Source organism: Schistosoma haematobium, chromosome 1, assembly GCF_000699445.3.
Source record: "Schistosoma haematobium chromosome 1, whole genome shotgun sequence".
Classification (NCBI taxonomy): domain Eukaryota; kingdom Metazoa; phylum Platyhelminthes; class Trematoda; order Strigeidida; family Schistosomatidae; genus Schistosoma; species Schistosoma haematobium.
In genome coordinates this window covers 78,703,587-78,731,565 of record NC_067196.1, presented here as the reverse complement: position 1 = coordinate 78,731,565, position 27,979 = coordinate 78,703,587, and the positions used below count along the sequence as shown (strand labels likewise).

The following is a 27,979-nucleotide window of genomic DNA, read 5'->3' as shown; positions in this document are numbered from 1 at the left end:
CCGGTCCTTACTTGGAATGCATCTGTCAGCTGTCCTCCATGCACTACTTTGCACTGTAGTCCGTCGTATGAGTTCCGGATAATATTGACAATCTTCTCAGGAACTCCGTAGTGTCGAAGAAGTTTCCATAATGTCCTCCTATCTACACTGTCGAATGCCTTTTCATAATCAATGAAGTTGATGTATAGTGATGAGTTCCACTCAACTGATTGTTCGACGATGATCCGTAGTGTTGCAATTTGGTCTGTGCACGACCGATCCTTTCGGAATCCAGCTTGTTGATCTCGAAGTTGGGCATCTACTGCATCCTTCATCCGGTTCAGCAACACCCTGTTGAAGACTTTCCCTGGTATTGACAGTAGTGTAATGCCTCTGTAGTTTTCACATTTGCTCAGATCTCCTTTCTTTGGAATCTTGATGAGGTGTCCTTCTTTCCAGTCCATTGGCACTTGTTCCTCCTCCCAAATCTTTTTGAATAGAGGGTAAAGCATGCTTGTGGTTACTTCGACGTCTGATTTCAGTGCTTCAGCTGGTATGTTGTCGGGTCCTGCTGCTTTCCCGTTCTTGATTTGTCTGATGGCCATTCTAATTTCTTCCGTCGTTGGTGGGTTGACATCTATAGGAAGATCTGTGTGTGCTGCTTCGATGTTCGGTGGATTCATTGGAGCCGGCCTATTCAGGAGTTCCTCGAAGTATTCTACCCATCTGTTTCGCTGTTGTTGAATTTCAGTGATTGGCTTGCCTTCTTTGTCTTTGACCGGCCTCTCTGGTTTACTGTATTTCCCTGATAGTTTCTTCGTTGTATCGTAGAGCTGTTTCATATTTCCTTCTCTAGCAGCTTTTTCTGCCGTCGTTGCTAATTCTTCCACGTATTTCTTCCTGTCGGCTCTAATGCTCCTCTTCACTTGCTTGTTTGCTTCTATGTATTCAGCTTGTGCTTGGACTTTCTCTGCTCGTGTTCGGCTGTTGTTAATTGCTGTCTTCTTGTTCTTCCTTCCTTTGATCTTGTCCAGTGTTTCTATGGGATTGCAATAATAATAATAAAACGATGCGTGTTAATAGCCGTTGGTTAATAACTTAACGTATATGTAGTAAGTATTTTGTGTTTAGAAATATTGAAATAATGAATATTGTAGAAATATTAATATTGGTGTTAGTTTTGGTTTAAATTATGAAATCAATTTACAACTATTCCGGTAACCTATCCATATGTGATTTCCAATTGCATCTGTATTAGTAGGCTAACTGAAAGAACAAAAGTATTACCATGGAGAAGAATTCTAACTAGTGTTCCAGTTAGTTTGATACGGTCTATTTAGTTACGGGGAGATTTTCTCAACCTCATTTTTACTTGGCCGTGATAGAATTTATTAATACTACTAATACACATAACTCCGCCTGGAGTCCCTCCGGGGGCTACTGCCGGTCCCAAGCCCGGATAAAGGAGGAGGGTTGGGCATGGGATTAGCGTCCCCACCCCGTAGAAAACTAACTCGCTAAAAAACGCTAACCAGAAAAAATTATTCAAACCTTTTAAACTCTGCCCTGGGAGTCAGAAGGTCTTCATTTAGAAGAATTATGACGCCTCATGATGAAAGCCGAATCCCTTCGGAAGTTACGAGGCCGATGCCCCTTCTGACAACCAGAGCGACCATTTATTTAGGTACATGGAATGTTCGTACAATGTGGGACACCGGAAGAGCCTTCCAGATTGCTGCAGAAATGAGAAGATACAACCTAGAGGTACTTGGGATCAGTGAAACACATTGGACACAAGTTGGACAACAACGACTAACTACAGGAGAGCTCCTGTTATACTCCGGCCATGAAGATGAAAATACTCCACATACACAAGGAGTTGCATTGATGCTGTCCAAACAAGCACAAAATGCGCTTATGGGATTGGAATCTCATGGAGCAAGGATCATCAAAGCCTCGTTCAAAACAAAGAGGGTATTTCAATGAACATCATCCAATGCTATGCGCCTACCAACGACTACAATGAAGACGCTAAAGATCAATTCTACAATAGGCTGCAGTCAATCGTCGAGAAGTGCCCAAAAAAGGACCTGACCATTCTGATGAGAGATTTCAACGCCAAGGTTGGAACGGACAACACTGGATATGAAGACATCATGGGACGACACGGACTGGGAGAAAGAAACGAAAATGGTGATAGATTTGCAAATCTATGTGCCTTCAATAAGCTGGTCATAGGCGGCACCATATTCCCACATAAACACATACACAAAACCACATGGACTTCACCGGATCACTCTACACAAAACCAAATCGACCATATTTGCATCAACAAAACGTTCAGGAGGACTATAGAGGACGTGAGAACAAAGAGAGTAGCTGATATAGCCTCAGATCATCACTTGCTGGTCGACAAGATGAAATTGAAACTCAAGAAACACTGGACAACGGGGCGGACAATATCACAAAAGTTCAATACGGCCTTTCTTCAGGATACTAACAAACTCAACAAATTCAAGATAGACCTCAGCAACAAGTTCCAGGCCTTTCATGATCTACTCAATGGAGAAGGAACTACTGTGGAGAGCAACTGGAAGGGGATCAAAGAGGCAATCACTTCAACATGTCATGAGGTCCTGGGTCACAAGAAGCACCATCACAAGGAATGGATCACTGTTGATACACTGGATAAGATTCAAGAAAGAAGAAACAAGAAGGCAGCGATCAATACCAGTAGAACAAGAGCAGAAAAAGCCAAGGCACAAGCTGAATACACAGAAGTAAACAAACAAGTGAAGAGGAGCATCCGAACCGACAAACGTAAATATGTGGAAGATTTAGCAACGACGGAGGAAAAGGCTGCAAGAGAAGGAAACATGAGACAATTGTATGACACGACAAAGAAACTCTCTGGAAATCGCCGCAAACCAGAACGACCAGTGAAAAGCAAGGAAGGCGAGGTAATCACCAACATTGAAGAGCAACAAAACAGGTGGGTAGAACACTTCAAAGAACTCTTGAATCGACCAGCTCCACTGAACCCACCCAACATCGAAGCAGCACCCACGGACCTCCCAATCAATGTTGGCCTACCAACAATTGAAGAAATCAGCATGGCCATCAGACAAATCAAGAGTGGCAAAGCAGTAGGACCGGACAACATCCCAGCAGAGGCACTAAAGGCAGACGTAGCGGCAGCTGCAAGGATACTCCACATTCTCTTCAATAAGATTTGGCATGAGGAACAAGTACCAACAGACTGGAAAGAAGGACTTCTGGTCAAAATACCGAAGAAATGCGATCTCAGCAAGTGTGATAACTACAGGGGCATCACTCTTCTCTCAATACCGGGAAAAGTCTTCAACAGGGTATTGTTAAACAGGATGAAGGACTGCGTAGACGCCCAACTTCGTGACCAACAGGCAGGATTCCGTAAGGATAGATCGTGTACAGACCAAATCGCAACTTTACGGATCATTGTGGAACAATCAATTGAATGGAATTCATCACTCTACATCAACTTCATTGACTACGAAAAGGCATTTGATAGCGTGGACAGAACAACACTATGGAAACTTCTTCGACACCACGGCGTGCCTCAGAAGATAGTCAATATCATACGGAATTCCTATGATGGATTAAACTGCAAAATTGTGCATGGAGGACAGTTGACAAACTCGTTCGAGGTAAAGACCGGTGTTAGGCAAGGTTGCTTACTCTCACCCTTTCTCTTTCTCCTGGTGATCGACTGGATCATGAAGACGTCAACGTCTGAAGGGAAGCACGGGATACAATGGACAGCTAGGATGCAGTTGGACGATCTGGACTTCGCAGATGATCTGGCTCTTCTATCCCAAACGCAACAACAGATGCAGGAGAAGACGACCAGTGTGGCAGCAGCCTCAGCAGCAGTAGGTCTCAATATACACAGAGGGAAAAGCAAGATTCTCCGATACAACACAGAATGCAACAATCCAATCACAATTGACGGAGAAGATTTAGAGGATGTAAAAACGTTTACATGTCTGGACAGCATCATTGATGAACATGGTGGATCTGATGCAGATTTGAAGGCGCGGATAGGCAAAGCAACAGTAGCATATTTAAAACTGAAGAACATCTGGAACTCAAAGCAACTGTCAACCAATACCAAAGTCAGAATTTCCAACACAAATGTCAAGACAGTTCTACTGTATGGGGCAGAAACCTGGAGAACTACGGAAGCCATCATCCAGAAAATACAGGTGTTTATTAACAGTTGTCTACGCAAAATACTTCGGATACATTGGTCAGACACTATTAGCAACAACCTACTGTTGGAGAGAACAAACCAGATCCCAGCGGAGGAAGAGATCAGGAAGAAGCTCTGGAAGTGGATAGGACACACATTGAGAAGAGCACCCAACTGTGTCACAAGACAAGCCGTCACATGGAATCCTGAAGGCCAAAGGAGAAGAGGAAGATCAAAGAACACATTACGCCGAGAAATGGAAATAGACATGAGGAAAATGAACAAGAATTGGATGGAACTAGAAAAGAAGGCCCAGGACAGAGTGGGTTGGAGAGTGCTGGTCGGTGGCCTATGCTCCATTGGGAGTAACAGGCGTAAGTAAGTAAGTACTAATACACATAAATGGTTATTAAAACAAAATTTAAATACGTTAGTGATAATTATATGAATTTTGAACAGATAGCTAGGAACAAATCGTTAAACATGAGTGTATTCGTAAGAGACATGCTCTAGACTCAATGTTCTGATCTGCGGCAGACTACTTATTTATATTTATACTTACGGCTGATTGGGCATACAAGTTAGTTGCAAGTATGCAGTTATCATAAGGCGGAATACCATTTAATTGAGATCCGATCAACTCCAGTCCATTCAATTCATTGTTCACGCCTTCTCCATCGTTAGGTGTTTCTCCGCATTAAATATTGAATGTCTATTTTCCGAGTAATCTCGTATTCAGCTTTGAGGATTGTGTGGCTATGGTCCAACGCCACTACAAGTTTGCTCGGTTAACAATGTTCCTATGCAAGTAGTGGCACTGATGACATCACGCGAAATGTAAACCTTTAGTGTAACTGAACAATAATACGGCTCAAAATTCCAACGTAGTGCAGAAGGGCCTTGAAGGCCGTTATAAAAATAATATGACCCTCAGTCAGTGAACGATAAAGGGGGAAGGAGAGATGAATGAGATAGTTTCTCTGAGTAACAACAGTAGTGTATTATTCGCTCAATCAACCATCCCCATTTTATATTGTTAAAGATAAACAATAGATATGGGACACAATTATGATCACATTTAAACGTACTTAGACATATTACACTTCATTTAGAAGCGTACGCCACACAACTCTGTCCTCCGCTCTTCTTTACAGTTGTTTCTAGTTGCTATTCATCGTTTTCATGTCTACTTCCAATTGCCGACGTGGGATGTTCTTCGGCCTTCCTCATTTTCGTATCCATTCAGGATTCCGAGTTAGTGCTTGCCTCGTGATGCAGTTTGGTGATTTCCATAATGTACGTTCTATCCACTTCCATTGTCTCTCCCTCATTTTCTCTTCAGATGGAAGCTTGTTTGTTCTCTACCACATTACGCTGTTCCTGATGGTATCCGGCTAACGAATATTGAGTATCTTGCATATACAACTGTTTATAAATACGAGTACCATTTTGATGATTGTTGTAGCAATTCTCCATGTCTCAGCTTCGTAAAGTAGGACTGTCTTGAAGTTCGTATTGACGTTTTTTACTTTGGTATCCGTTGACAGTTGTCTCTATATTCATATTTTGTACAGTTGTGGGAACGCAGCGCTTACTCTGTCGATTCTCTTACCCGCATTGTCAAATGCTTTTTCACAATCAAGGAAATTGATGTATAGTGACGGATTCCATACAACTGGTTGTCCAACCATGATCCTTAGTGTCACAGTTTGGTCTATGTACAACCGATCCATTCGGAATCTAGCCTGTTTATCTTGATTTCGGACATCTAATGAGTCTTTCATCCTGTTGAGCAACAATCTCTTGAGAACTGTTCTTGCTGCTGTAAGAAGCGTAATATCTGTGTATTTTTCATATCTGCTCAAATCTCACATCTTTCGTATCTTGACGAGGTATCCTGATTTTCAGTATGCCATTGGCACTTGTTCCCCTTCCTAAGTCTTCCCGAATAGAACGTGGAGCATGTTTGAAGTCGCTTCTATGTTTAACTCCCTGGATTCACCTGGAATATTATCAGGCCCCGCTGTTTTCACACTCCTGATTTGTTTGATGGTCACAATTGATTCTTTCGATAGTTAGTGGAGTATTACGCATAGATAGGTAAGGCCTCTTGAATAGTTCCTAGAAGCAAGCACTTCTCGCAGTGCTACAAAATTGGGACTGAAAACTCCATCATTACATTTCCAATGCTGACATCCAGACATCTGTCGAAAATTGATTTTACACTCTCCAACATCAAGCAGGCCATAGCTGCTCTGAAAAAGTCTTATGATGGTGGACCTGACGGGATACCTTCATCATTTGTGAAATATGGAAGTAGAGAATTTCCACTATTTTGTTTGAAACTTTTCAATCTATCTATGGAATATGGGACCTATCCATCTGTATGGAAAACATCCCTTATCACCCCTAGATTCAAAACAGGACCACGTAGTGATATTATTAACTATAGGCCAATTACTTTGACATCCGTGCTCTCAAGAACCATGGAAAAAATCATCCACAAACAGCTACTATCATTTTTACTTTCGGCTAGTCTGATCAGCCCATCCCAACACGGGTTTATGACTAAACGCTCGTGTTTCACATCGCACCTGGAGTTTTTTGATCAAATTACCCAGAGAAGAGATGTTGGTCAGTCAGTGATAATTCTTTACTTCGATTTTAGTAAGGCTTTCGACAGTGTTTCACACAAACTTCTTCTTTTAAAACTCTCTTCATTTGGCATACAGAATCCCCTTTTATCTTGGCTCAAATCTTTTTTAGAAGAACGTAGCCAAATCGTTCGCTTTGGATCTTGCTACTCTAAACCTGTGAATGTAACCAGTGGGGTTATACAAGGAAGTGTGGTTGGTCCATTACTATTTCTCCTTTTTACCAATGACTTGTGTTCCCTCTTTCAGTATGGTAAGCCTTTTCTTTTTGCTGATGACCTGAAAGTAGTTTATTCATTCTCTTCTCCCACGAAAGAAAGCTATATTTCAGCGATAATCCAAGAGGAAATAAACAAGTTGTACGAATGGACTGTTTCGTGGAATATGCCACTTACTGTTGACAAAAGTGGATTTATTCACATTGGTCGCTGCCTTAACTTAAAACTGACTGTACACACACATACACTCAAACCTCTCAACACTGTTCGTGACCTGGGTTTAAGATATAGCAACAGTCTGAACTTTTCTGAGCACATTATATCTCAAGTATCCAAAGCTAGAAAGCTGATCGGATTGATAATGATAAACTTTAATAATATCGAATGGAGATCGTTATTATACAGAAAATGTATCTTACCCATTCTTGAATATGGTATTTTAGTTTACAGTAATTGCAGACATAATGACCTGATTAGAATTGAAGGTGTTCAAAGAAAGTTCACCAAAGCTGTTCTGGGGTATTCCGATAACAAAGACTATTACCAAAGATGTCAACAACTCAACTTAGAGCCTCTTTGGATCAGACGTATCAAATTAGATCTTGTCTTTATCTACCGGCTTATTAACGGTATTTCCTACTCTTCGGTATCCACCCCTTCATACCTTATGATATCATCCCACAATCTACGCAATAAGGAGAATATTCTAGCGATTCCAAGAACCCACACAAACTTACGTCAGAATTTTTTCCTTATTCGCTACTCAACCATGTGGAACAGACTGCCAGTGAACCTCCGTTGCAGTGAAACTACAACCCGGTTCAAAAGTCTCCTTGATGATTTTCTTTCCGAAAGTGGATTATGTCACCTATTGAATATCAATGTATTCAATAATGATTTATACAAACAAGGTCCGTCATCCATTTAATTGCTTGAAAAGCAAAATAAAACCTTTAAATCTTTCCACATCTATTTTATTTTATTTCTATTTATCTTAACATATGAAATCTGATTGTGTTCGTGTTTATCATTATTTCCGTTATTAATATCATTATTAGTTCCCCGACACATTAGATATTCTTTTTATATCTCCTTATCCTTCTAAACATATTTAACTCCAGATTGTCCTTTAAAATCAATTTTGACTTTCATAGCATCAATCTTAATTATTATTGCACAAACATTTATACTAATATCCGGTTTCACTCTGTATACTATTACATAAATCTAAATGTATTCATCCGAGTGCTTTAACGGATTTTTATTTTAATTTTGCAATTGCTGGTTTCCTTCTGAGGTCGATATTTATTACGCAATTATTATTCTTATCATGGATCAGAACTTTTCACTAAGTGTTCACTTCTTTTCACTCCATTCTTTCCCTCTAAATAAATATTATTCTTAAGATTACGAAGTTTGTAATTAAGACAATAACTTGCGTTACACTTAAATTAAATTCTCAGACCCGTTTTATCTTCACCATGAATATATGACTCATACATATTGATATTTTATTATCCTTTTCATTTAATTGTAACTTTCATAGCATCACTCTAAACTATGACTGCACAAACATTTATTCTAGCGTCATATCTTACTGCAATTATAAGTTATTTTTTCTTAATTATTTTTTGTTACTAATTTAACGATACACACAGTCGTTTATTCTTGTTCTGTGTTCGTAAACACGCCTATTAGAATGTTTGCGTATTTCATGTCTCCTTTATTTCTATTCCCTTATTTTCTGCATTTCCTTTCTTAAATTCAATTCAATATTGTCAATTACACGGACTCGATTTATTATTATTAATATTCTACTATTCTTCCTCAAATTTTTTTTAAAATGGCAAGTAGAATGCTGACATTATTGAAAATTGTGTATTATTGCATTTTTTTGAAGAAACCCGAAATGGTTTCTTCACAACACTTATGTACCCATAAGATGTTTGTGAATAATAATAATAATAAGTAAGGCCTGTTGAATAGTTCCTAGAAGTGTTCCACTCATCTGTTCCTCTGTTCGTGAATCTCAGAGATTGTCTTGCCTTCTTTATTCATGACCAGTCTTTTTGGCTTACTATATTTGTCTGCCAGTTTGTTCGTTGTCATATAATCGTCTTTTGGTGGCATTGGGCCCTAACCACACAATCCTCAAAGCTGAACAAGAGACATTTGGGAAAATGGATGTTCAACATTTAACGCGGAGGAAAACTCAACGATGAGGAAGGCGGGAACAATGAATGGAATTAATTCGAATTGAGAGGATGACGTGGCTCAGCCTGGCAGGCGCGGTCACTCTCTACAACTTGCTTTTACTCATATTAAATATATTGTTCTATCTTCAGCCTGAATGTGTTCTCCATCATACATTGGTCAGTGTATACAATGATGTGACTTCCACGTAAGATCCTTAAGATTAGGCAGTTACATCATAACAAATCTACAATTATGCGAATAAACCTATTATTACTTACTTGCCCGTGATACTCCTAATAGAGCATAGGCCACCGATCAGCATTCTCCAACCCACTCTGTCCTGGGCCCTCCTTTCTACTTCTATCCAATTTTTGTTCATTTTTCTCACGCCTGTCTTCACTTTTCGACGTAATGTGTTCTTTAGTCTTCCTCTTCTCCTTTGGTCTTGGGGATTCCATGTGAGGGCTTGTCTTGTGACACAGTTGGGAGCTCTTCTCAATGTGTGTCCTATCCACTTCCAGAGCTTCTTCCTGATCTCTTCCTCCGCTGGGATCTGGTTTGTTCTCTCCAACAGTAGGTTGTTGCTCATAGTGTCTGGCCATGGGATCCGAAGTATTTTGCATAGACAACTATCAATAAACACTTGTTTCTTCTAGGTGATGGCTTCCGTAGTTCTCCAGGTTTCTGCCCCATACAGTAGAACTGTCTTGACATTTGTGTTGGAAATTCTGACTTTGGTATTGGTTGACAGTTGCTTTGAGTTCCAGATGTTCTTCAGTTTTAAATATGCTACTGTTGCTTTGCCTATCCGCGCCTTCAAATCTGCATCAGATCCACCATGTTCATCAATGATGCTGTCCAGACATGTAAACGTTTTTACATCCTCTAAATCTTCTCCGTCAATTGTGATTGGATTGTTGCATTCTGTGTTGTATCGGAGAATCTTGCTTTTCCCTCTGTGTATATTGAGACCTACTGCTGCTGAGGCTGCTGCCACACTGGTCGTCTTCTCCTGCATCTGTTGTTGCGTTTGGGATAGAAGAGCCAGATCATCTGCGAAGTCCAGATCGTCCAACTGCATCCTAGCTGTCCATTGTATCCCGTGCTTCCCTTCAGACGTTGACGTCTTCATGATCCAGTCGATCACCAGGAGCAATACTAATATCGAAGTAGATCATAAATTTACAGATTCATATTTTCTTCTATTGCAGCTTATTCTACCGTCGTTGCTAGCTGTTCCACATATTTCTCTTTGTCAACTCTAATGCCCTTCTTAACTTGCTTGTTTGCTCTCGCGTATTGAGCCTGTGTCTTGAAATTCTCTGTTCTTGTTCGATTGTTGTTAATTTCTGTCATCTCATTTCTCTTTTTTCGAATCCAAAATAGGGTTTCCGTAGAGATGCATTCCTTATGATGATGCATCTTGCGACCCAGGACCTCCTGACACGTTGAAGTTTGTGTTTCTCTGATCCATTTCCTGTCGTTCCTTATTGTAGTTTTTTCTTGTTTGAGTAGATCTTGTAAAGCTTGGAACTTGTTGTTGAGAGCTATGTTGAATTGGTCCGGTTTATCTGTATGTGGAAGGAAGTGTTAATAGAAACTTTGTTGTGCTGTTTTCCCAGTTGTCCATTGTTTCTGTAGCTTCAGTTTGATCCTTGCAACCACCAGTTGATGGTGATCTGAAGCAACGTGAGCAAAGACTGAATGGTTATCTGGACGTCATTCTTCATATCGCCCACTCAACGTTCCCCTCTGTTTTAAACTATGGACAATCCTGTAATATCTTTTCTTCCCGACATTGCCTGCCTAATTTCCACTTTTCGAGTTCCGTTGCCAAGCCACAAGGACAATACTTCAGAAACGTACGGTGAGTTTAAACTATAACTTTCTGCAATCATAAGGCCATTTCGGATGATTATACACTGACAGCTGTATAATTATCCAGACTCATCGGATTGTTCTGAATCAAACGAGTGACAAGAAGGTCAACAGTACCAAGAACCCTGGAATTAATCGCAATACTGCGTGTTGAGGTTTTCGCTGCGATTAATGTTGAATGTCTATTTTCCTGGTTGTCTCGTGTCCAGCTTTGAGGACTGTGTGATTAGGGTACAATGCCACTTCATGATCATTCTGTATAACCTGTTTTTATTCACTTTAAAATATCATTCTACCTTTCCAAAATGTATTCTTTGGAAACTTCATGCATTAAATTTCTGATTGTTACGTAACGATGAGTCGGAATATACAGTGATGTGACTTCCACGAAAGATCCCATAAGTTAGGTAGTCAAATCATGACAAATCCGCAGTTTTATGATTATTTCCGTTTTCGTAGTGATACCAATGACGATTTGGACCATAATTCCACTTCGACTTTTTAAATCCTTTGTGAAATCGGGTTCGCTCGGCACTACCAAATTCTTCAAAATTAACGGAAGCTTTGTTGACGATTCTGATACTATTTCTGAACAATTCACCCATCATTTCTCGCGATGCTGAAGTACTGAAGCCGAAACCTTTGTCAATACCTTTCCATTGGTGACGTTGTAGTGGCATTGTACAATAGCCACACAATCCACAAAGCTGTGAACACGAGACTACTCAGAAAATAGATATTCAATATTTAACTCGGGGAAATACCTAACAATGGAGAAGGCGCGGAGAATGAATTGGATGGATTGGAGTTGATCGGATGGCATGGCTCGACCATGCAGGCGTGGTCCATCTGAATGTTACCTTATATCTTCTATTCATATTAAATATATTGTTCCTTCTCTAGCCTAACCTTGTTCTACATCATGTATTGGTAATTGATACGATACAGTGAGTTGGTGTAGTCGATGGTGTGACTTCCACGTAAGATCTTATAGATTAGGCAGTTATATCATGACAAATCTACAAATTTAGGATTAGGTCTATTATAAGAGCAGTACTAATATCATAGTAGACCATAATTCCACATTGGTGAGCCCAACTAAAGAAACGCAACCCATTACTGTTAATCCTTATTTCCACCTTAACCTTCTCAATCGGTTTTTATTTTTGTAAACCCAGTATTCGTATAGTCCTTTGATTAATGGTCACATATATTATCGTAATGTTATATCTATTAGTTCACATAACTTACTAGCTCAATCGATAATAAAAGTTGATCATCTATATCAACTAATTAGCTTTGATGGTTCGTTAACAAGCTTTAATAGCATTTACATGCTTCAGCGACATAGACTTGTTTGAACATCAAGGTCTAGCAAATATGACCTGTAAATAGCGTAAATATACATTGACTAACAATGCAATCAAGGATTGAATAGTTATCTGGATCTAATTCTTAGTGTTCCTTCGCCTAACACCTCATCCTGTTTTAAACTATGTACTATCCTGTAATATCTTTTCTTCCGACCACTGCCTGCCTAATTTCATATTTCGAGTTCCATTGCCAAACAACAAGGATGACACTTCTCCAAAAACACGGTGAGTTCCAGCTATAAGTTTTCTGCAATCATAAGTTCATTTTAGATGGTTCATTCAATGGCACACACAATTATCTGGATTCATTCAGTTGTTCTGATCAGAGCGAGTCCCAAAAACCTCAACAGCATCGAGCACCCTGAAAGTGATTACCATACTGCATGTTTTATTCTGGATACTTTTGGATCATTACTACTCCTCACGAATGGCTTTATATATGTCGTCCACTGAATAATCTAATTTTCAAAAATAACCCAGGCGAGTTCAACTATTTTACTTAATGATTTTTTTTTACTTAACATGTATATGTTTTCCGGTTCATTTTGCTATATATTTGTTAGTGTCCCTAGGCTAAATGCAGTAACTTCTTATGGAATGTTTATAACGCGTCATATTCCTGCCTAAAGTTTCACAAGCAGTCTAAACTTTAAAATTATTTTCTGGTCACGTTCATTATTTTTAAATCGTCATATACGTCAACAACCTGCATGTTAACCTGGCCCATACATACGTCACACTATATCTCCATGTCTTCTAAATTTAGAAATCATCTGGATCGCCTTTAACATTTATCAATAAACCCATCATAGTCGTTGTTGCTAATCGTATTTGGGTTTATGGATTGGTTTATCATATTAGCAGCCTAAAATGCGAACATAGTTTAGGTAATAAGATTAAAAGTTTAGGTACTATCAACTGCACTAGTAAAATAACTAAATCCCCAGGTAGCTGTTGGCTAAACAAAACTCCGTAGCCTACTAGAATTAACACTAAACGAATATTTCTGAATTGAAATTTATAATTAAATTAGGCGTCTCGGATTCTTTAACGTTATAAATTTCTGATGATTTCGAATCACCTAAAGCAACAATACCTATTTTTCCACTGACTAATCCTCAATCAACACTATAACTAGTTAAATTTAATAGTTTCAGGATATCGTCATAAAGCATTGTCATGACTTGACAATCACGTAATATGATTGATAAAATTAATGAAACTATTAACAAAATCGGTCAGCAAATCGACTTACAATTATCACTAGTGTTGTTTTTCTTTTATCTTCATTCACTACAGATGATTACAGTATGTTTCTCTATCGGTTGCTTATTCAGTAAATATCTCAAAACCTTGTCAGTCTAATTGGAGGTTTAGCGACACAATCATGCATGCAAATAATCAGTATAAGCAGTCGAGCAAATCTCCTGCAAACTGAAAACATCAATGTCGAATTTACCCCAACACTGACTAAGGTTCAAGCCATTATCATAGACATGAGTTGGGAGTGTACTCCCCTTGGTTACAACTTATGTACTCCCTGATAATCACATGAGCATCACTCACGGTTAATCATCTTGTAAAAACGTATTTGGCCGAGTACATCTTACAGCACCACATAACTTAGTAATGTGACACAGGCTTAACTGATTTCAGTAACTTATAATCACCATATCTCATTTAAATCGTATTCTGCCCGCATACGTGCAACTAACTTGTATGCCCATCAGCCGGCAAATATAAATATAAATAAATAGTCTATCGCAGATCAGAACATTGAGTCTAGAGCATGTCTCTTACGAACACACTCATGTTTAACGATTTTTCCTAGCTATCTGTCCAAAATCCATATAATTATCACTCATGTATTTAAATTTTATTTTGATAACCATTCATGTGTATTAGTAGTATTACTAAATTCTATCACGGTCAAGTTAAAATGAGGTTGAGAAAATCTCCCCGTAACTAAATAAACCGTATCAAACTAACTGGAACACTAGTTGGAATTCTTCTCCACGGTATACTTTTGTTCCTTCAGTTAGCCTACTAATACAGATGCAATTGGAATTCAACTCTTATGGACAACTTACCGGCATAATCGTTATCTGATTTCATAATTTAAACCAAAACTGATACCAATATTAACATTTCCACAATATTCATTATTTCAATATTTCTAAACACAAAATAATTACTGCCTATAAGTTAAGTTATTAACACGCATCGTTTTATTAATATTATTGTAATCCCATTTTTTATAGTTCAAATAATCTTCAACCAAATTTTCATTTTAAGCGTGTTAATCATGAAAGCAGATATTTTAAGATTATTACATGTATTTCCCGACCTAATGCTGCCGTCTTTTTGATTTATCTTTCAGCTTATCAATACCCGGAGGATTCTTATTATCCTTGGTAACCTCCGGCGCGCGACGATCCCATCCAATTTGGTATCGAACCAACATCACGTTGATTCTGGTGGGAGAGTAGTGTAGTGGCATTGTACAATAGCCACACAATCCACAAAGCTGTGAACACGAGACTACTCAGAAAATAGATATTCAATATTTAACTCGGGGAAATACCTAACAATGGAGAAGGCGCGGAGAATGAATTGGATGGATTGGAGTTGATCGGATGGCATGGCTCGACCATGCAGGCGTGGTCCATCTGAATGTTACCTTATATCTTCTATTCATATTAAATATATTGTTCCTTCTCTAGCCTAACCTTGTTCTACATCATGTATTGGTAATTGATACGATACAGTGAGTTGGTGTAGTCGATGGTGTGACTTCCACGTAAGATCTTATAGATTAGGCAGTTATATCATGACAAATCTACAAATTTAGGATTAGGTCTATTATAAGAGCAGTACTAATATCATAGTAGATCATAATTCCACAACGTCTAGACATAAATTCGAAGTTGAATATAAATCCATCAACATCAACCAGACTATGACTTCTCCGAAAAAGCCCTATGACGATGAATGTGATGGGATTCCTGTGTCATTCGTAAAATATGGTAGTAAAAGATTTCCGACATTCTATTTAAAACTGTTCAACTTGTCTTTGGATTGCGGACACTATCCATATGTTTGGAAAACATCGCTTATCACCTTTAGATTCAAAACAGGATTACGTACTGATATTTTTAACTGTATGTTCATTAACTTGACATCCACGCAATCAAGAACCATGGTAAAAATCATCCACAAATGGCTATTGTCATTTCTACTTCAAGCTAGCCTGATTGGCCCTTTCCAACATGGATTTATGACTAAACGTTCATGCTTCACATCGTACCTGGAATTTTTCTATCAAATTACCAGAGGACAGATGTTGGTCCATCAGTGATAATTCTGTACTGCAACTTCAGTAAAACTTTCGACAGTGTTTCACACAAACTTCTTCTAAATCGTTCTTTATTTGTTCAACGGGATCCCCTTTAGTCCTGGTTTAAATCATTTCTGGAAGAACGTAGCCGAATCGTCCGCTTTGAATCTTGCTACTCTAAGCCTGTGAATATAACCATTGGGGTTATACAAGGAAGTGTGATTAGTCCATTGCTCACTTTTTTTTACCAATGACGTGTGTTCACTCTTTCAATACAGTGAATCACTCCTTTTTGCCGGTGACCTAAAAATGGTTTATGCATTCCCTACTTCCACTAGCGGTAATCTAAAAAAGACAAACAAGTTTTACGAATGGGCTGTGTCATCTGATTCATCACTGAATGTTGATAAAAGTGGATTTATATACAATGGCCGCATCTCTAACCCAAATCTGACTATACACAGACATATACTGAAGCCTCTCACAGTATCCGTTATAATGTTGCATACAAGGTGTATCTACCGGTTTCTTTTTCTTAACTAACTGAAAGCAGCAGAAAAGGAAACAATAAATTTTCTCAACTGCTGGCTATTCGTTTTGTACACAAACACAGTGACTGGCAACACCGAACTTAACACCGGCCATTCACAAACTATCTAACTTCTATACTTCTGTCGATATTTGACCATTAATCAACTGAAGTGAACACTTCTGATATGTTTAATTATGATTCACACTCGAAAATTTGTTTCACTCCGAATACTCTTAGGTATTTGTGTTAGCCACCAGACCTTTTATTCACTAGCCGTACCGAACTGTCTATCGTTCTAGAAAATGCGACACCAAGAAAAGCTATTTTATTATCATTCACCAGTTAGTTGGTAAATTTAATAACTGGATGAACGTTATCGCAAAAGTTCAAAAGCTTTCGTCTGTTGATACTTTTTTCACACACGATTAGTGTGTCACCTGTGTATCTACAGTAATAATCTGACTTATTTAGGATATTATTATCATTCACAAACAGCTTATGGGTACTTGATTGTTATGAGGAAACAATTTCAGATCGCCCCTAAAGTCTGGTATCTTCTTTTTCAAAGATATGCCTTGAACAACACTCAAATGTATCCTCAGTTTTTTTTGGAAAAATAGTTTTTTTTTCCCAGTCTGGTTAATTGAACTCTTTAGGGCGGTAGAATCAGAATCCATTTTAGCGGCAGGTTGGATTAGTGGCCTTTGCTTATCTTTAACATGTATGGGAATTCTGATTTCATTTTGTTCCATTCTATATTTTTGTGAATCTACGGAGTTTTTCATCCGTATGGGTTCTCGAGAACCCCTTTAATCCGTGTTGGACGCTTATTTCGAGGGAATTCCCTCCTAAGTGACATTTTCTTGAGTATTGTTATTAGAAAACTGGGTAATCGCACCATCAATCTCACTTACAGTGATATCCCTACCAAAGTATTGAGATGTTCCACAACAAGTAAAGTGCAGGCATGCATTGTTATCGTACTTGTTAATTATATGGTTCACGTTTTCGTGTCATAGTTTTATTTTAAGATTTTCATTTGCTGGGAAATAGTTATTACGTCTTGAACAAACGGTCACTTGGGAGCCTCATGCAAGTACTTTGTAGTCCTTTGCTGAAATATTTGGAATTTGTAATCAGTAGATATATTTTTGCGTAAACTGACGTTAAGAGTCTATTTTTGTGTCTGTTTTTGCTAAAACATTTTCAAGATTCCTCAAACAAAACAGCGGAGAAGATGAGCGGTAGATGAATTTGTGTTACGTAATAATCAGGGTATGTTTAGTGAAATGTAGCGTCTATGAGTAGGGCTGTATGTCTTGGATGTGGTGAAATGATTTACTAGCAATCAAAAGGGACTGCAGGTCACGATTACTAAAGATAACTCAAATCCATGGATACATTTCAAATTTTTTGATCTTGTCATAAAGTTGATCGACTAAATGCTTTAATAAAAGGGGTTTTGTCAGCATAACGAAGAATAACTTAAATATAGATATAGGAAGAATTTTGACTGGTAGATTGGACTATGTGGGAGACGTGAAATTTTATATGGTGAACTAATAGAGTGATTAAGACTAGAGAATTTTCAACCCGAAAGGATTCAGCAACGCGTTATGATTCAATAACTACTTCTGTATTTCCGACCAGTATTTTTAGTCTCTGTTCTTCGTTGCTAAACAGTGATAGTTTGTCTTCATTTAGGAGATTTGTGGCATAGTTAGGTAGAGGAGTGCTGTCTTTGATTTTGGTTAGTGACTAATTATTGGCAGTATTAATTGTTGAACCCACCAGTAATTACCCGATCCCATAAGTCTTTTCTTACCACTATTGTATTAAATGTTTAAAAAAATCTTTTTACATAGATGTCCGCCTTTCGAAGAATAGGTAAAAGGCTTGTTTTGGTTGGAGCAATATCTGGCGTCGGTGCTGCATTTTTATTGGAATTTGTCCCCAGAGTTAATGAAGCAAGAAGGACGAAGGTGAAGTACTTATAACAGTAATGATTAATATTTACCATTAATTAATTACTAAACAAATCATTGCTTGTACTGACATGTTAGTGTTTGTTTAGAAACGAACTTGGGTGTTCATTAGTATGAAAATTCAATGTGTTTATGTATAGATCACCGTGTAGTAGCCGATATCATGTTTTGTTTTTCTTAAGTATCAATATAATCCTTTTGATCAACTTTAGATAACTCATCACACTGACTGTTTCGAAGTGAAATGACTGGAGGCAAGTGACTGTAAGATATTAGTATAATTTTCTTACTAGTTGGTGTTCATGGTTCGTTTGTGCTTCAAGGCAATAATTCCTAACTCCGAGCTCGATAGCAGTGGGCGAGAGTGCTTCTTATTCTCTTCTCTGTCCGCTAACTATAGATTGGAGTACAAGCCTTCCCAAATGATTTGTGGAAAGAAACTAAGAACATTAAAATTATTCAAATACGTTCATTTATGTACAAGTTTAATTTCAGTTGATTACTAGTTGAAGAATTTGTCAAACTAAACAGATATCACAGAAATAATGCAGTCGGTCATTAAATCGAGTCAATATCAACTTGACAAAAATAGCACTGGGTTAATTGATGCAAAAAGTGCTTTGAAAGCCAATTGAATGAAAATTACTTCGTATCAATGACCCATCAGAAAGATTTACCTGCAGTTCTCAGTAACTGACACTCCTTGTGCAATGGGAACCCGCATCACTGTATTTATTTTTGTTTATTTAAACGCAAACACTGGTATGAGGAGGCACCAAATGTATATGCGCCACACTTCGTCATTCGATTTGTGTAAGGGCTGGGATACTGCCCGGGCGCGCAAACCAAGGTGGGTGGTCCTCTTAGGAGGCCACTCTCCAAACCTTTGACTTGGAGGTCTAATCTATAGGGCAGTGGAGCAACGTAAGGAGATGCGTCTTACTGGACGTAGGAAAGACGCTGCAAGTAAACCTCTTAGGGCCCTACTTAATGATAGTCAAGCTAAGAGTATATTTCAGGAACAACTAGGAAAACAGTTAGGCAGCCATGTATGTGATGCCCACCCCGAGGCAGCATGGAATGATATCCGAAAAGCTGTGGAAACAGCAGTGATATCTGCTAGTACGGTAAACCGTAAGGTTAGGGAGCGACACTGGATCTCAGCAGCATCTATCGCACTGATAGATGCTCGGAAACTCATTCCACCTGGCTCTGAACATATGGAAGAGCGGAGTCAGCTTAAGCGCAAGCTGACAAGAAGTCTACGCAATGATCGTGAACAGTGGTGGGTAGCGAAAGCAAGAGAGATGGAAAAGGCAGCGGCAATAAGTAATAGCAGACAATTGTTCAGACTTGTTAAGGAAACCGGTATTAGGAAACCGACTGTTAGCGAAACTATCTCAGAGAAAGATGGATATATTATTCATTCTCAATGCAGGAGATTGGATCGATGGGAAGAACACTTCAGGGATCAGTTCAACTGGCCTTCAGCCACACTTCGGTTTCCCACGATCTCCAGTCAACCTAAATGGCAAGTTAATGTAGATCCTCCGTCCCTTTACGAAGTTGAAAAAGCCATAGGAAATCTGAAGCGAGGGGGAGCAGCAGGCCCTGACAGGTTTACTCCTGAGATTTTTAAGGATGGTGGTCCAGTATTAGCAGTGAGATTAACTGAGGTCTTAGGTAGAATTTGGGAACTGGACGTAATCCCATCTGACTGGTCTCAATCACTGATTGTGCCAGTCTATAAGAAAGGACAAAAGTCCTCTTGTGACAATCACAGAGGAATCAGTTTGACTAATATAGTGTCTAAAATATTAGCTTCAATAATACTTCGACGCCTAACTAAAGCTCGTGAAGAACAGATTAGAGAAAACCAGGCTGGTTTTCGACCTGGACGTGGTTGTATAGATCAGATATTCACACTACGTCAGGTTCTAGAATACAGACACACATTCAGACGCCCCACAATGGTAGTATTTCTCGACCTTAAGGCGGCATTTGACTCTGTTGATCGTGAGGTTCTATGGCAGTGTTTGTCACTGAAAGGAGTACCAAAGAAGTACATTAACCTTATAAAGGCTCTCTACTCGAACACAACTGGTAGAGTGAGAGCTTATGGCGAACTGTCATCAGAATTGATTACCTCAAGTGGTGTTCGTCAGGGCTGTCCACTCTCCCCATTCTTGTTCAACTTTGTCATTGACGTACTTTTAGAGATAACACTCTCCTCATCTAAATTTCCAGGGGTTGAACTTCTACCGGGAGGTTCACTTGTTGACTTAGAATATGCTGATGACATAGTTTTATTTGGTGAAGACGCTGACAAAATGCAGAGTCTTCTGACCACTCTAAGCAACAATGCAAGCATGTTCGGGATGCGATTCTCTCCCTCGAAATGCAAAATGTTGCTTCAGGATTGGGTTGCATTGACACCCGAACTAGTGATAGGGAGTGAAGTAATTGAGTGTGTCGATCGCTTCACTTATCTTGGAAGTCTCATCAGCCCTTGTGGTCTGGTGTGTGACGAAATCTCAGCACGGATACAGAAGGCTCGACTAGCTTTTGCCAACTTGCGTCATTTAAGGCGCAGGCGAGATATCCGTCTATCAACCAAAGAACGTGTTTACTGCGCAGCAGTTCGTTCCGTCCTACTTTATGGCAGTGAAACATGGCCGGTAAGAGTAGAGGATATTCGTAGGCTACTAGTATTTGATCATAGGTGTCTTCGAAATATTGCTCGTATATCATGGGACCATCGAGTAAGTAATGCAGTTGTTAGGGAACGGGTACTAGGTAAGGATGGCAAATCAATTGATGAAGTGGTGAAACTTCATCAGTTGAGATGGCTTGGACACGTGTTACGTATGCCCAACGACCGACTGCCTCGAAATGCGATGTTCAGTGGTATAGGAGTAGGTTGGAAGAAAGCTAGGGGCGGCCAAACCAAAACATGGCACAAGTCCATGAAGTCACTGACAAGTGAACTGAGTCATGTTGGTAGGTGTGGACTACCTGGTTGGGGACCGCGAGATGATAGCAACCGATGGTTAGAGACCCTGAATGACATGGCTCAAAATCGTTTGCAATGGCGCAGGTGCATACACTCTTTGTGTTCTCCCAAATTTTGATCTCCTTGTCTCCTTTTTTTCTCCTTTCAAATTTATTTCACTGTATTATACTCTTTAAGTAACATCTCCAAACACTAATCTTCCCGATTACTGCTTATACTCTTATTACCTCTACCACTACGGGATTTGAATCGACCACTGCATCTCTATGCTAATGTGGTGTGGCAACTCGAACTGATGTACGTACGTACGAAGTTCTACGTTGTTACTGACTGACTGACTGTAAGGAGATGCAGTCTCATAGTAGCCGGTGACCAACAATAAGTTCATACGCTATTTGTTTGCTCAGAATCCTGGAGCCCATGTGACCATTCGTTTGGAATCAGGGTTTTCCAACCCTCCTAGATGGGTCCTCCGGAACCCATTGACCCGGTTAAAGCACCGGACATTCGCTTTTCGTCCTCTTAATTTCGTAAATAACAACTCCGCCGCGAGAAGGCGGTGAATAGGACTTCACTGTTGGGGGCTATACTTGCGTGGCTATGTGAGAGGATTTCGAGAGGGAGAGCGGACTCTCTCCACCTTCGACCGTATCATGGTATTTGGGGGGCATATATTCCATATTATCACTAATATTATTAGGCTACACCTGACCTCATCATCTTACACCAAAATATAGTGGCTGTAATGCTGAGTCAGTTATACCAATGACCATATTGTACGTAATTTTGTGTATAATTTGATCAACACTAAGAACATGCTACTAATTACCATTCACTGTTTTAATTTAGTCGCTTGTTGCCATTATTCATTAATAGTTAACACTGTCAAGAATAATTGATGTGATTTTCTCTTAATATCTAATTCAACGTGAATTTGGGCTTACATTATAATCTGTCATACATTCCGTTGAAACAATTTTATTTGAACTTATTTCGAAATGTTTAATTCATTGATAAATGTTTTATCTTGACACGTATTGTTTCCTCTGTTATCATCACAATTTGAGCTTTCTGAAAACCTAAGATCGTGTAGACAATTTTATTCTCTACATCATCAAACGTAAACTCGTGTTTTTGATGTGTCTGCAAAGTCATATCGCAACACTTTATTGAGACTTATTTTTTAAACTTCTGATATGTTACCACGAGTTTAGAAACGCAACATTTTATTTTTGGTTCAATTAGTTACTCACCTGAAATCTAAATACTGTAAACTATTTAGGGAACGTGTGGAAAAATGACTACAAAAGGACGATGGATGTGATAGGTTTATTCCTGGTTATGTCTTCTAACTCCTCAATTCACTTCTAAATGTTCTATTCTTCAAGCCTGATCAGTATAGGATTTTAGTTTTGGTCAAAGCTTGTTATAAGTTTTTTGGTAACTGTGTATTTTGACTTTCAAATAAAGCAGAAATGTATGAAATCTGTTAATGTGATTTTAGGCAATTATGCCTCACTTTTTGTTTATTATCATTGCATCTTCATTTTAAGTGTTCATAACATCATGTTAAACTGTATAGCTTAGTGTTCCTGATATTATATACTTGCCAAGTTTGTAATCAAAACTAGCAAATAAGTAGATCACTCATTTGAAAAAAATTTAACGCAATTAACAATTTGTAATTCACTATTCTGGAAAAATCAAACACGTGAATAGAAACAAGCCGGAGCTTGTCATAATAATTTAGCTGTTGATTCTATCATACTTTTACTCACCAGTCGTTTATTATACTGATATTCTACGCCATTACTGTCTATCTAACCTATAGTTCAGATATATATTCGGAGGCGCTAAAAATGTTTGCGACTCTGGAAACAATCAGACTCCAGTTCTCAGTGATCGTCGATGATGGTATTAGTTAAATCACACTTCTTTACAGACGCTTTTCAAGAGAATAAGTATTACATCTTTTTCATTCTGAACTTTTGGCCGTTCTCGTGGGTAACCAGAAATATTTAATGCTTTTTGTTTTTGATAGTCTGTTTATTTCCTTAAAACAGTTTTAAAAAATAAACGAACCAATTCAGCGACTGATCATGCTTCATCATAGCTTCTTATCTGCTATTTCACTATTGGTTTCGCCTTTTTATGTAATCAAGCAATCACTAGTCACATTGTTCAATAAGCTTATATTCTCATCACTACATCTAATACTTACAGGCTTTACTGTCGAGACCTAAACCTTCAGAACAGGAGTTCAAACGTTTTGAGCGACCCTTGCCGACTAGAGATGAACATCTCAAAAGAATGGCATCAGGTGAACTTTTCGATGTCTTAGTAATTGGTGGTGGGGCAAGTGGTGCTGGTGTTGCGTTAGATGCTGCATCTAGAGGTAGGTTGAAAAAGTGAATAATTTCAACTATGCGCCCAAATCCTTGTCATCACATTTATTGACATAAACAAACATAATTCTTTCTCCTGAGGTTTACCTTTACTTATTCGAGGTACTAAGAGAATTCCTAAATCCTACACTGTTTAGATGACCGGTTAAATTTGTTGCATCAATAAATACTTTCAAATTTAGCTATCTAAATCTTCAAAAATTTGGGTAGGGTCTTCTAATTAATAGAAACCAGTAATTTAAGAATTTAAGTAAAGTGGCTGAAGGCTGGTAGCAGAAGCATTTATGCAATGTGTTTTATCATACTGCAAGTTTCAAATATGCTACTGTGTTCTTATATGGCTTCATATTACTTCGTTATTCCCTTTTTTGTAGTGACATGTTTCCCATTATTATTGTTAGTATTTTCGACTCAGCCTTATGATTTTTAGATATGACTAATTGAATCAGTACACCATTTTCATTTCGTTGTAGGTCTTTGTCGTCAGTCAATAATAGCTGTTTATTTGACCCTGTTTTTGTCGTTAAACCGGTTTCAATATCACCGTTTAATGATGAGTTTTAATTAAATACTTTGGTTAAACCCTGTGTATCTCTAACATTAAATGTTTAGTTTCATGATGTAGTATTAGTTATTTGTATTTTTAATACAATGGTATTTGATTAATCCAGTGGATTCCTTGTGAAATATCAAATAATGATGTTTGGAGATGATTGCGTACAGAAGCTGAAATATCGAACAGACAAAATACTAACAATGTTATAACCTTATACTTGAGTACTTATGTAATTAGCAAATTGAGAGAAAAGCATATCTACTAATAATGGAAGAGAATTAGTGAGAATAATTAATTACTTTCGGTTTCTTCCAGTAAGTTATGCTTAAGATCTATCGTTTGAATGGTATTCAGTTAGTTTTTTGCCTTATAATGGGTGATACCTATTCATCTCAAGAATAATGCTTATTCTTCAGTTATATAAAACTGTGGTAAACATTTATTGCACGGCCATTTTTGTATTTTTTTTTTCGAGTGAAATTTTTTTTCGTCCCTTTGGAAAAAATTTTCATCCCCATCTTCCAATAATTTTCATTCTGTTTCGTCCAATCAAATAACTAGTTTTGAGTTCGTTATAATTGGTCGTTTATTTCTTGAAATCGATATAAAATATCAGGACATGACGACAGAGCACATTTTCTTACAATTATGGACGGTGGTGACATGCAAAACACGAGCTCTGTCGTTCCTCACGTTGTCACAGAAACCGATAACCTGTTCGTTCTTGAGCACATTGTATCTCGTAGCGTCTTAATCACTTGACGAGCGCCATAAGAACTTATGAAACAGCTGCGTACTGCCATTATGTGGTGAGGGATTCTCATTTACATAGAGATCGAAAGCCGTATATTAGATTCGTATGTTGGAGAAATGGTCGTAGAACATCTAGCGGTTCTTCACAGCCGAGTAGACGAACGAGGTAATTTGATTAGTGTTATTATAATTTTTCATTAAGGACTACCGTGAACACTCCATGTCCTTCCTTCATATTTTGTAAGTTACCAACTGTCAAAATAATGTCGATATGGATGCAACGTTGAGCAATGCCGAGGAAGAAATTGTTTTAATTAACTCAGAGGAGTTCACAGAACGAGACGACGACAATGACGAAAACGCGTATGTCAACAGACTTTGTGATATTTGCAATCTTGCGCAACCGCCACATGAAAATGAAACTGCTGATGGAAGTGCCTGGATTTTCTGTCCATGCGAAGCAATGTTTCATTTATTTTGTGCCTACGACCCATCACCACACGTCCACGGAATCCACTGTCCCATGTGCGACGCTATAACGGGATCATGGCAACTTTTTTGTCCATGAAATTCGGAACTGTTAAGAGAACGAGTAAAGGCCCTTTTCAGGGCCACCCACAATTTGATTTAAATTCTTTTGTTTCAATTTCTTATTTCCATGGCAAAGGTCAATTGATGAAGCTATCAAAATTCATTTAAGATTGGTAATCATTATGTGATTATCGTCCATGTATTCGTAAACACTTTTTGAGCTTTATCAGATATACGGTTTAAGTAAACGATTTCGTATAGGAAATGTCATCTAACGAACACTAAACTGTCTAACAATAGTACATGCAAAATTTATTCAGAATGTTTCAGTGTTTTGTCATATAGTTACGTTAGGCGGACGTAGTACTACCAGTTCACTAGTACAACGACATCATTTCTATAGGAAAGGTCAACTGAAAAATTTTTTCAAAAGGGATGAAAAAAAATTTCACTCGAAAAAAATATACAAAAATGGCCGTGCAGTAAATGTTTACCCTATTTTTAAATCTTAAAGATATAGATTATCTAATTGTCTCAAGTAGTGGCTTAGTGTTTGTGTTTAAATTTTAGCTTTTAAGTCCCGAACTCCGCTTCATCCATTTCACAAAGAGGACGATTTTTTCACACATGTTGGAATAGTAAATCGAATGTCAGCGGTTCAAATTAAAGACTTTATGAGGACCAGTTCAAATCATCATTACGTACCTGTAGTTTACAGTCTAAAAAATTGCTGATATTCCTACACGACTGATACGTCGTCTTGATCGGGACCCGATGTCAACACTGAAGGAAGTTTCTGAAGAATATCAACGATTAACAAACCTCAAACACGACACCAATCTAGTTCATTGCGCTGGTCAAAATAGGTTTGACGGTCAAGCAGTTCAAAGTAAAGTTTTCGCAAAAGGTTTGGGGCATTATACTACAATGAAAGTAAATCTTCACCTGAAAATAAAACGCTAATCCATTGGGGTTTCCCCATCGCCAATTGTTGTGTCCTGCTGTTAGAGTTCAGTACGGCCTATGGTGTTGTGGATTTAGGAACGAAAACGATTGAGCTTCTCTAATACTATCGGTTCTTTTCGGAACTGACAACAGTCAATTATACTCAACATATGAAACCTCGACGGCTAAGACAGAAAGAGGACAGAATTACAGGTAACTTGATATATGTGGTAGAACTCAAACGAAATCGGTACGGAATTGTTACTATAATAGCAGAATATGATCTTCGAGCATGTAGTAATTTAGCGAACTAAAAAAACAAGATGACCAATCAGAGAGCAAAGGTTATGCGGAAAATCGAATTGGTAGAAAGTGTGCGAGCGGTTATCGTCCCAGAAGAGATCCTAGCCCTTCTAATAAAACATGACTACTCTTGCTACCCCTTTGGCACAAATTCGTCTACATTTTTGTTTGAATCGATCGTAAAAACTGCTTAATTCTTTTTTTTACACATATATTTAAATTTTCTGCATAGGTAAGTGGGAAATAAAAAAGATCACTATTCTTTCAATTCATTTATGGTTAGATGAATAAATAAATGTTTATGCTTCCCTCATATAAACACCTTCAATCAATTATTGTTTTGTAAATACTAATTTTCTCTTCGTTCTTTTTTTGCCTAAAGGTTTATCAACATGCCTTATTGAAAGATTGGATTTTGCTTCGGGTACCTCCTCTCGTTCAACCAAACTTATTCATGGTGGTGTTCGATACCTACAAAAGGCTATATTTAATTTGGACATTGAACAGTTTCGTATGGTTAATGAGGCACTTAGTGAACGGTCTAATCTAATCGATATTGCTCCACATCTAGCCTATCCATTGCCAATCATGTTGCCCATATATAAGTAGGTTTATATAGATTTTTGTCATTTAAGACTAACTAAAATTGGAGATTTAAACCATTGATTACCAACACAGGGTTTCAGATGTAACATGCTCGTTTCCAAATTCGAATATATTGAGTTTGAGACATGACAAGGTCGTGGGTACGCACTGTTGAGAAGTCTCGTTTTAGGATGAAATGGCTATTCATTGTAGGTAATATTCATCACGGATTGATCACAGTTGGGGTACATTAAAAAACGAAGGGTATTGGACAGCTATTTTATTCCACCATTGGACTCCTCGGTAATGCAAACCCACAACCAAGAGTTCCAACTAAACGAACACCTTTGCACAAACTTCTTTTGTACACATGGGTTCAGTTCGCTGAGATGGTTGTCAATGCTTTCAGCCGTATGCAATGAGCGTATTGGTTGAGCATAGAGCAAACTAGATAGATCATTTAGAAGTCTGTATTCAACTTAATTTTCACAATTATTATAAATAT

At 38.2% G+C, this 27,979-nt stretch overlaps 1 protein-coding gene across 1 annotated transcript in view; it reads left to right on the top strand.

The window, feature by feature from the left end:
* The first annotated feature begins 17,040 nt into the window (after window positions 1-17,040).
* GPD2_1 (glycerol-3-phosphate dehydrogenase) overlaps window positions 17,041-27,979 on the top strand; it is a 60,659-nt gene continuing 49,720 nt past the window's right edge. Inside the window, exons 1-4 of the mRNA XM_051209767.1 lie at window positions 17,041-17,119; window positions 18,264-18,380; window positions 23,620-23,791; window positions 27,272-27,494. Of these exons, the coding sequence (XP_051075226.1) occupies window positions 18,264-18,380; window positions 23,620-23,791; window positions 27,272-27,494 (512 nt within the window). The 5' untranslated portion in view covers window positions 17,041-17,119. The remainder of the gene's footprint in view (window positions 17,120-18,263; window positions 18,381-23,619; window positions 23,792-27,271; window positions 27,495-27,979) is intronic.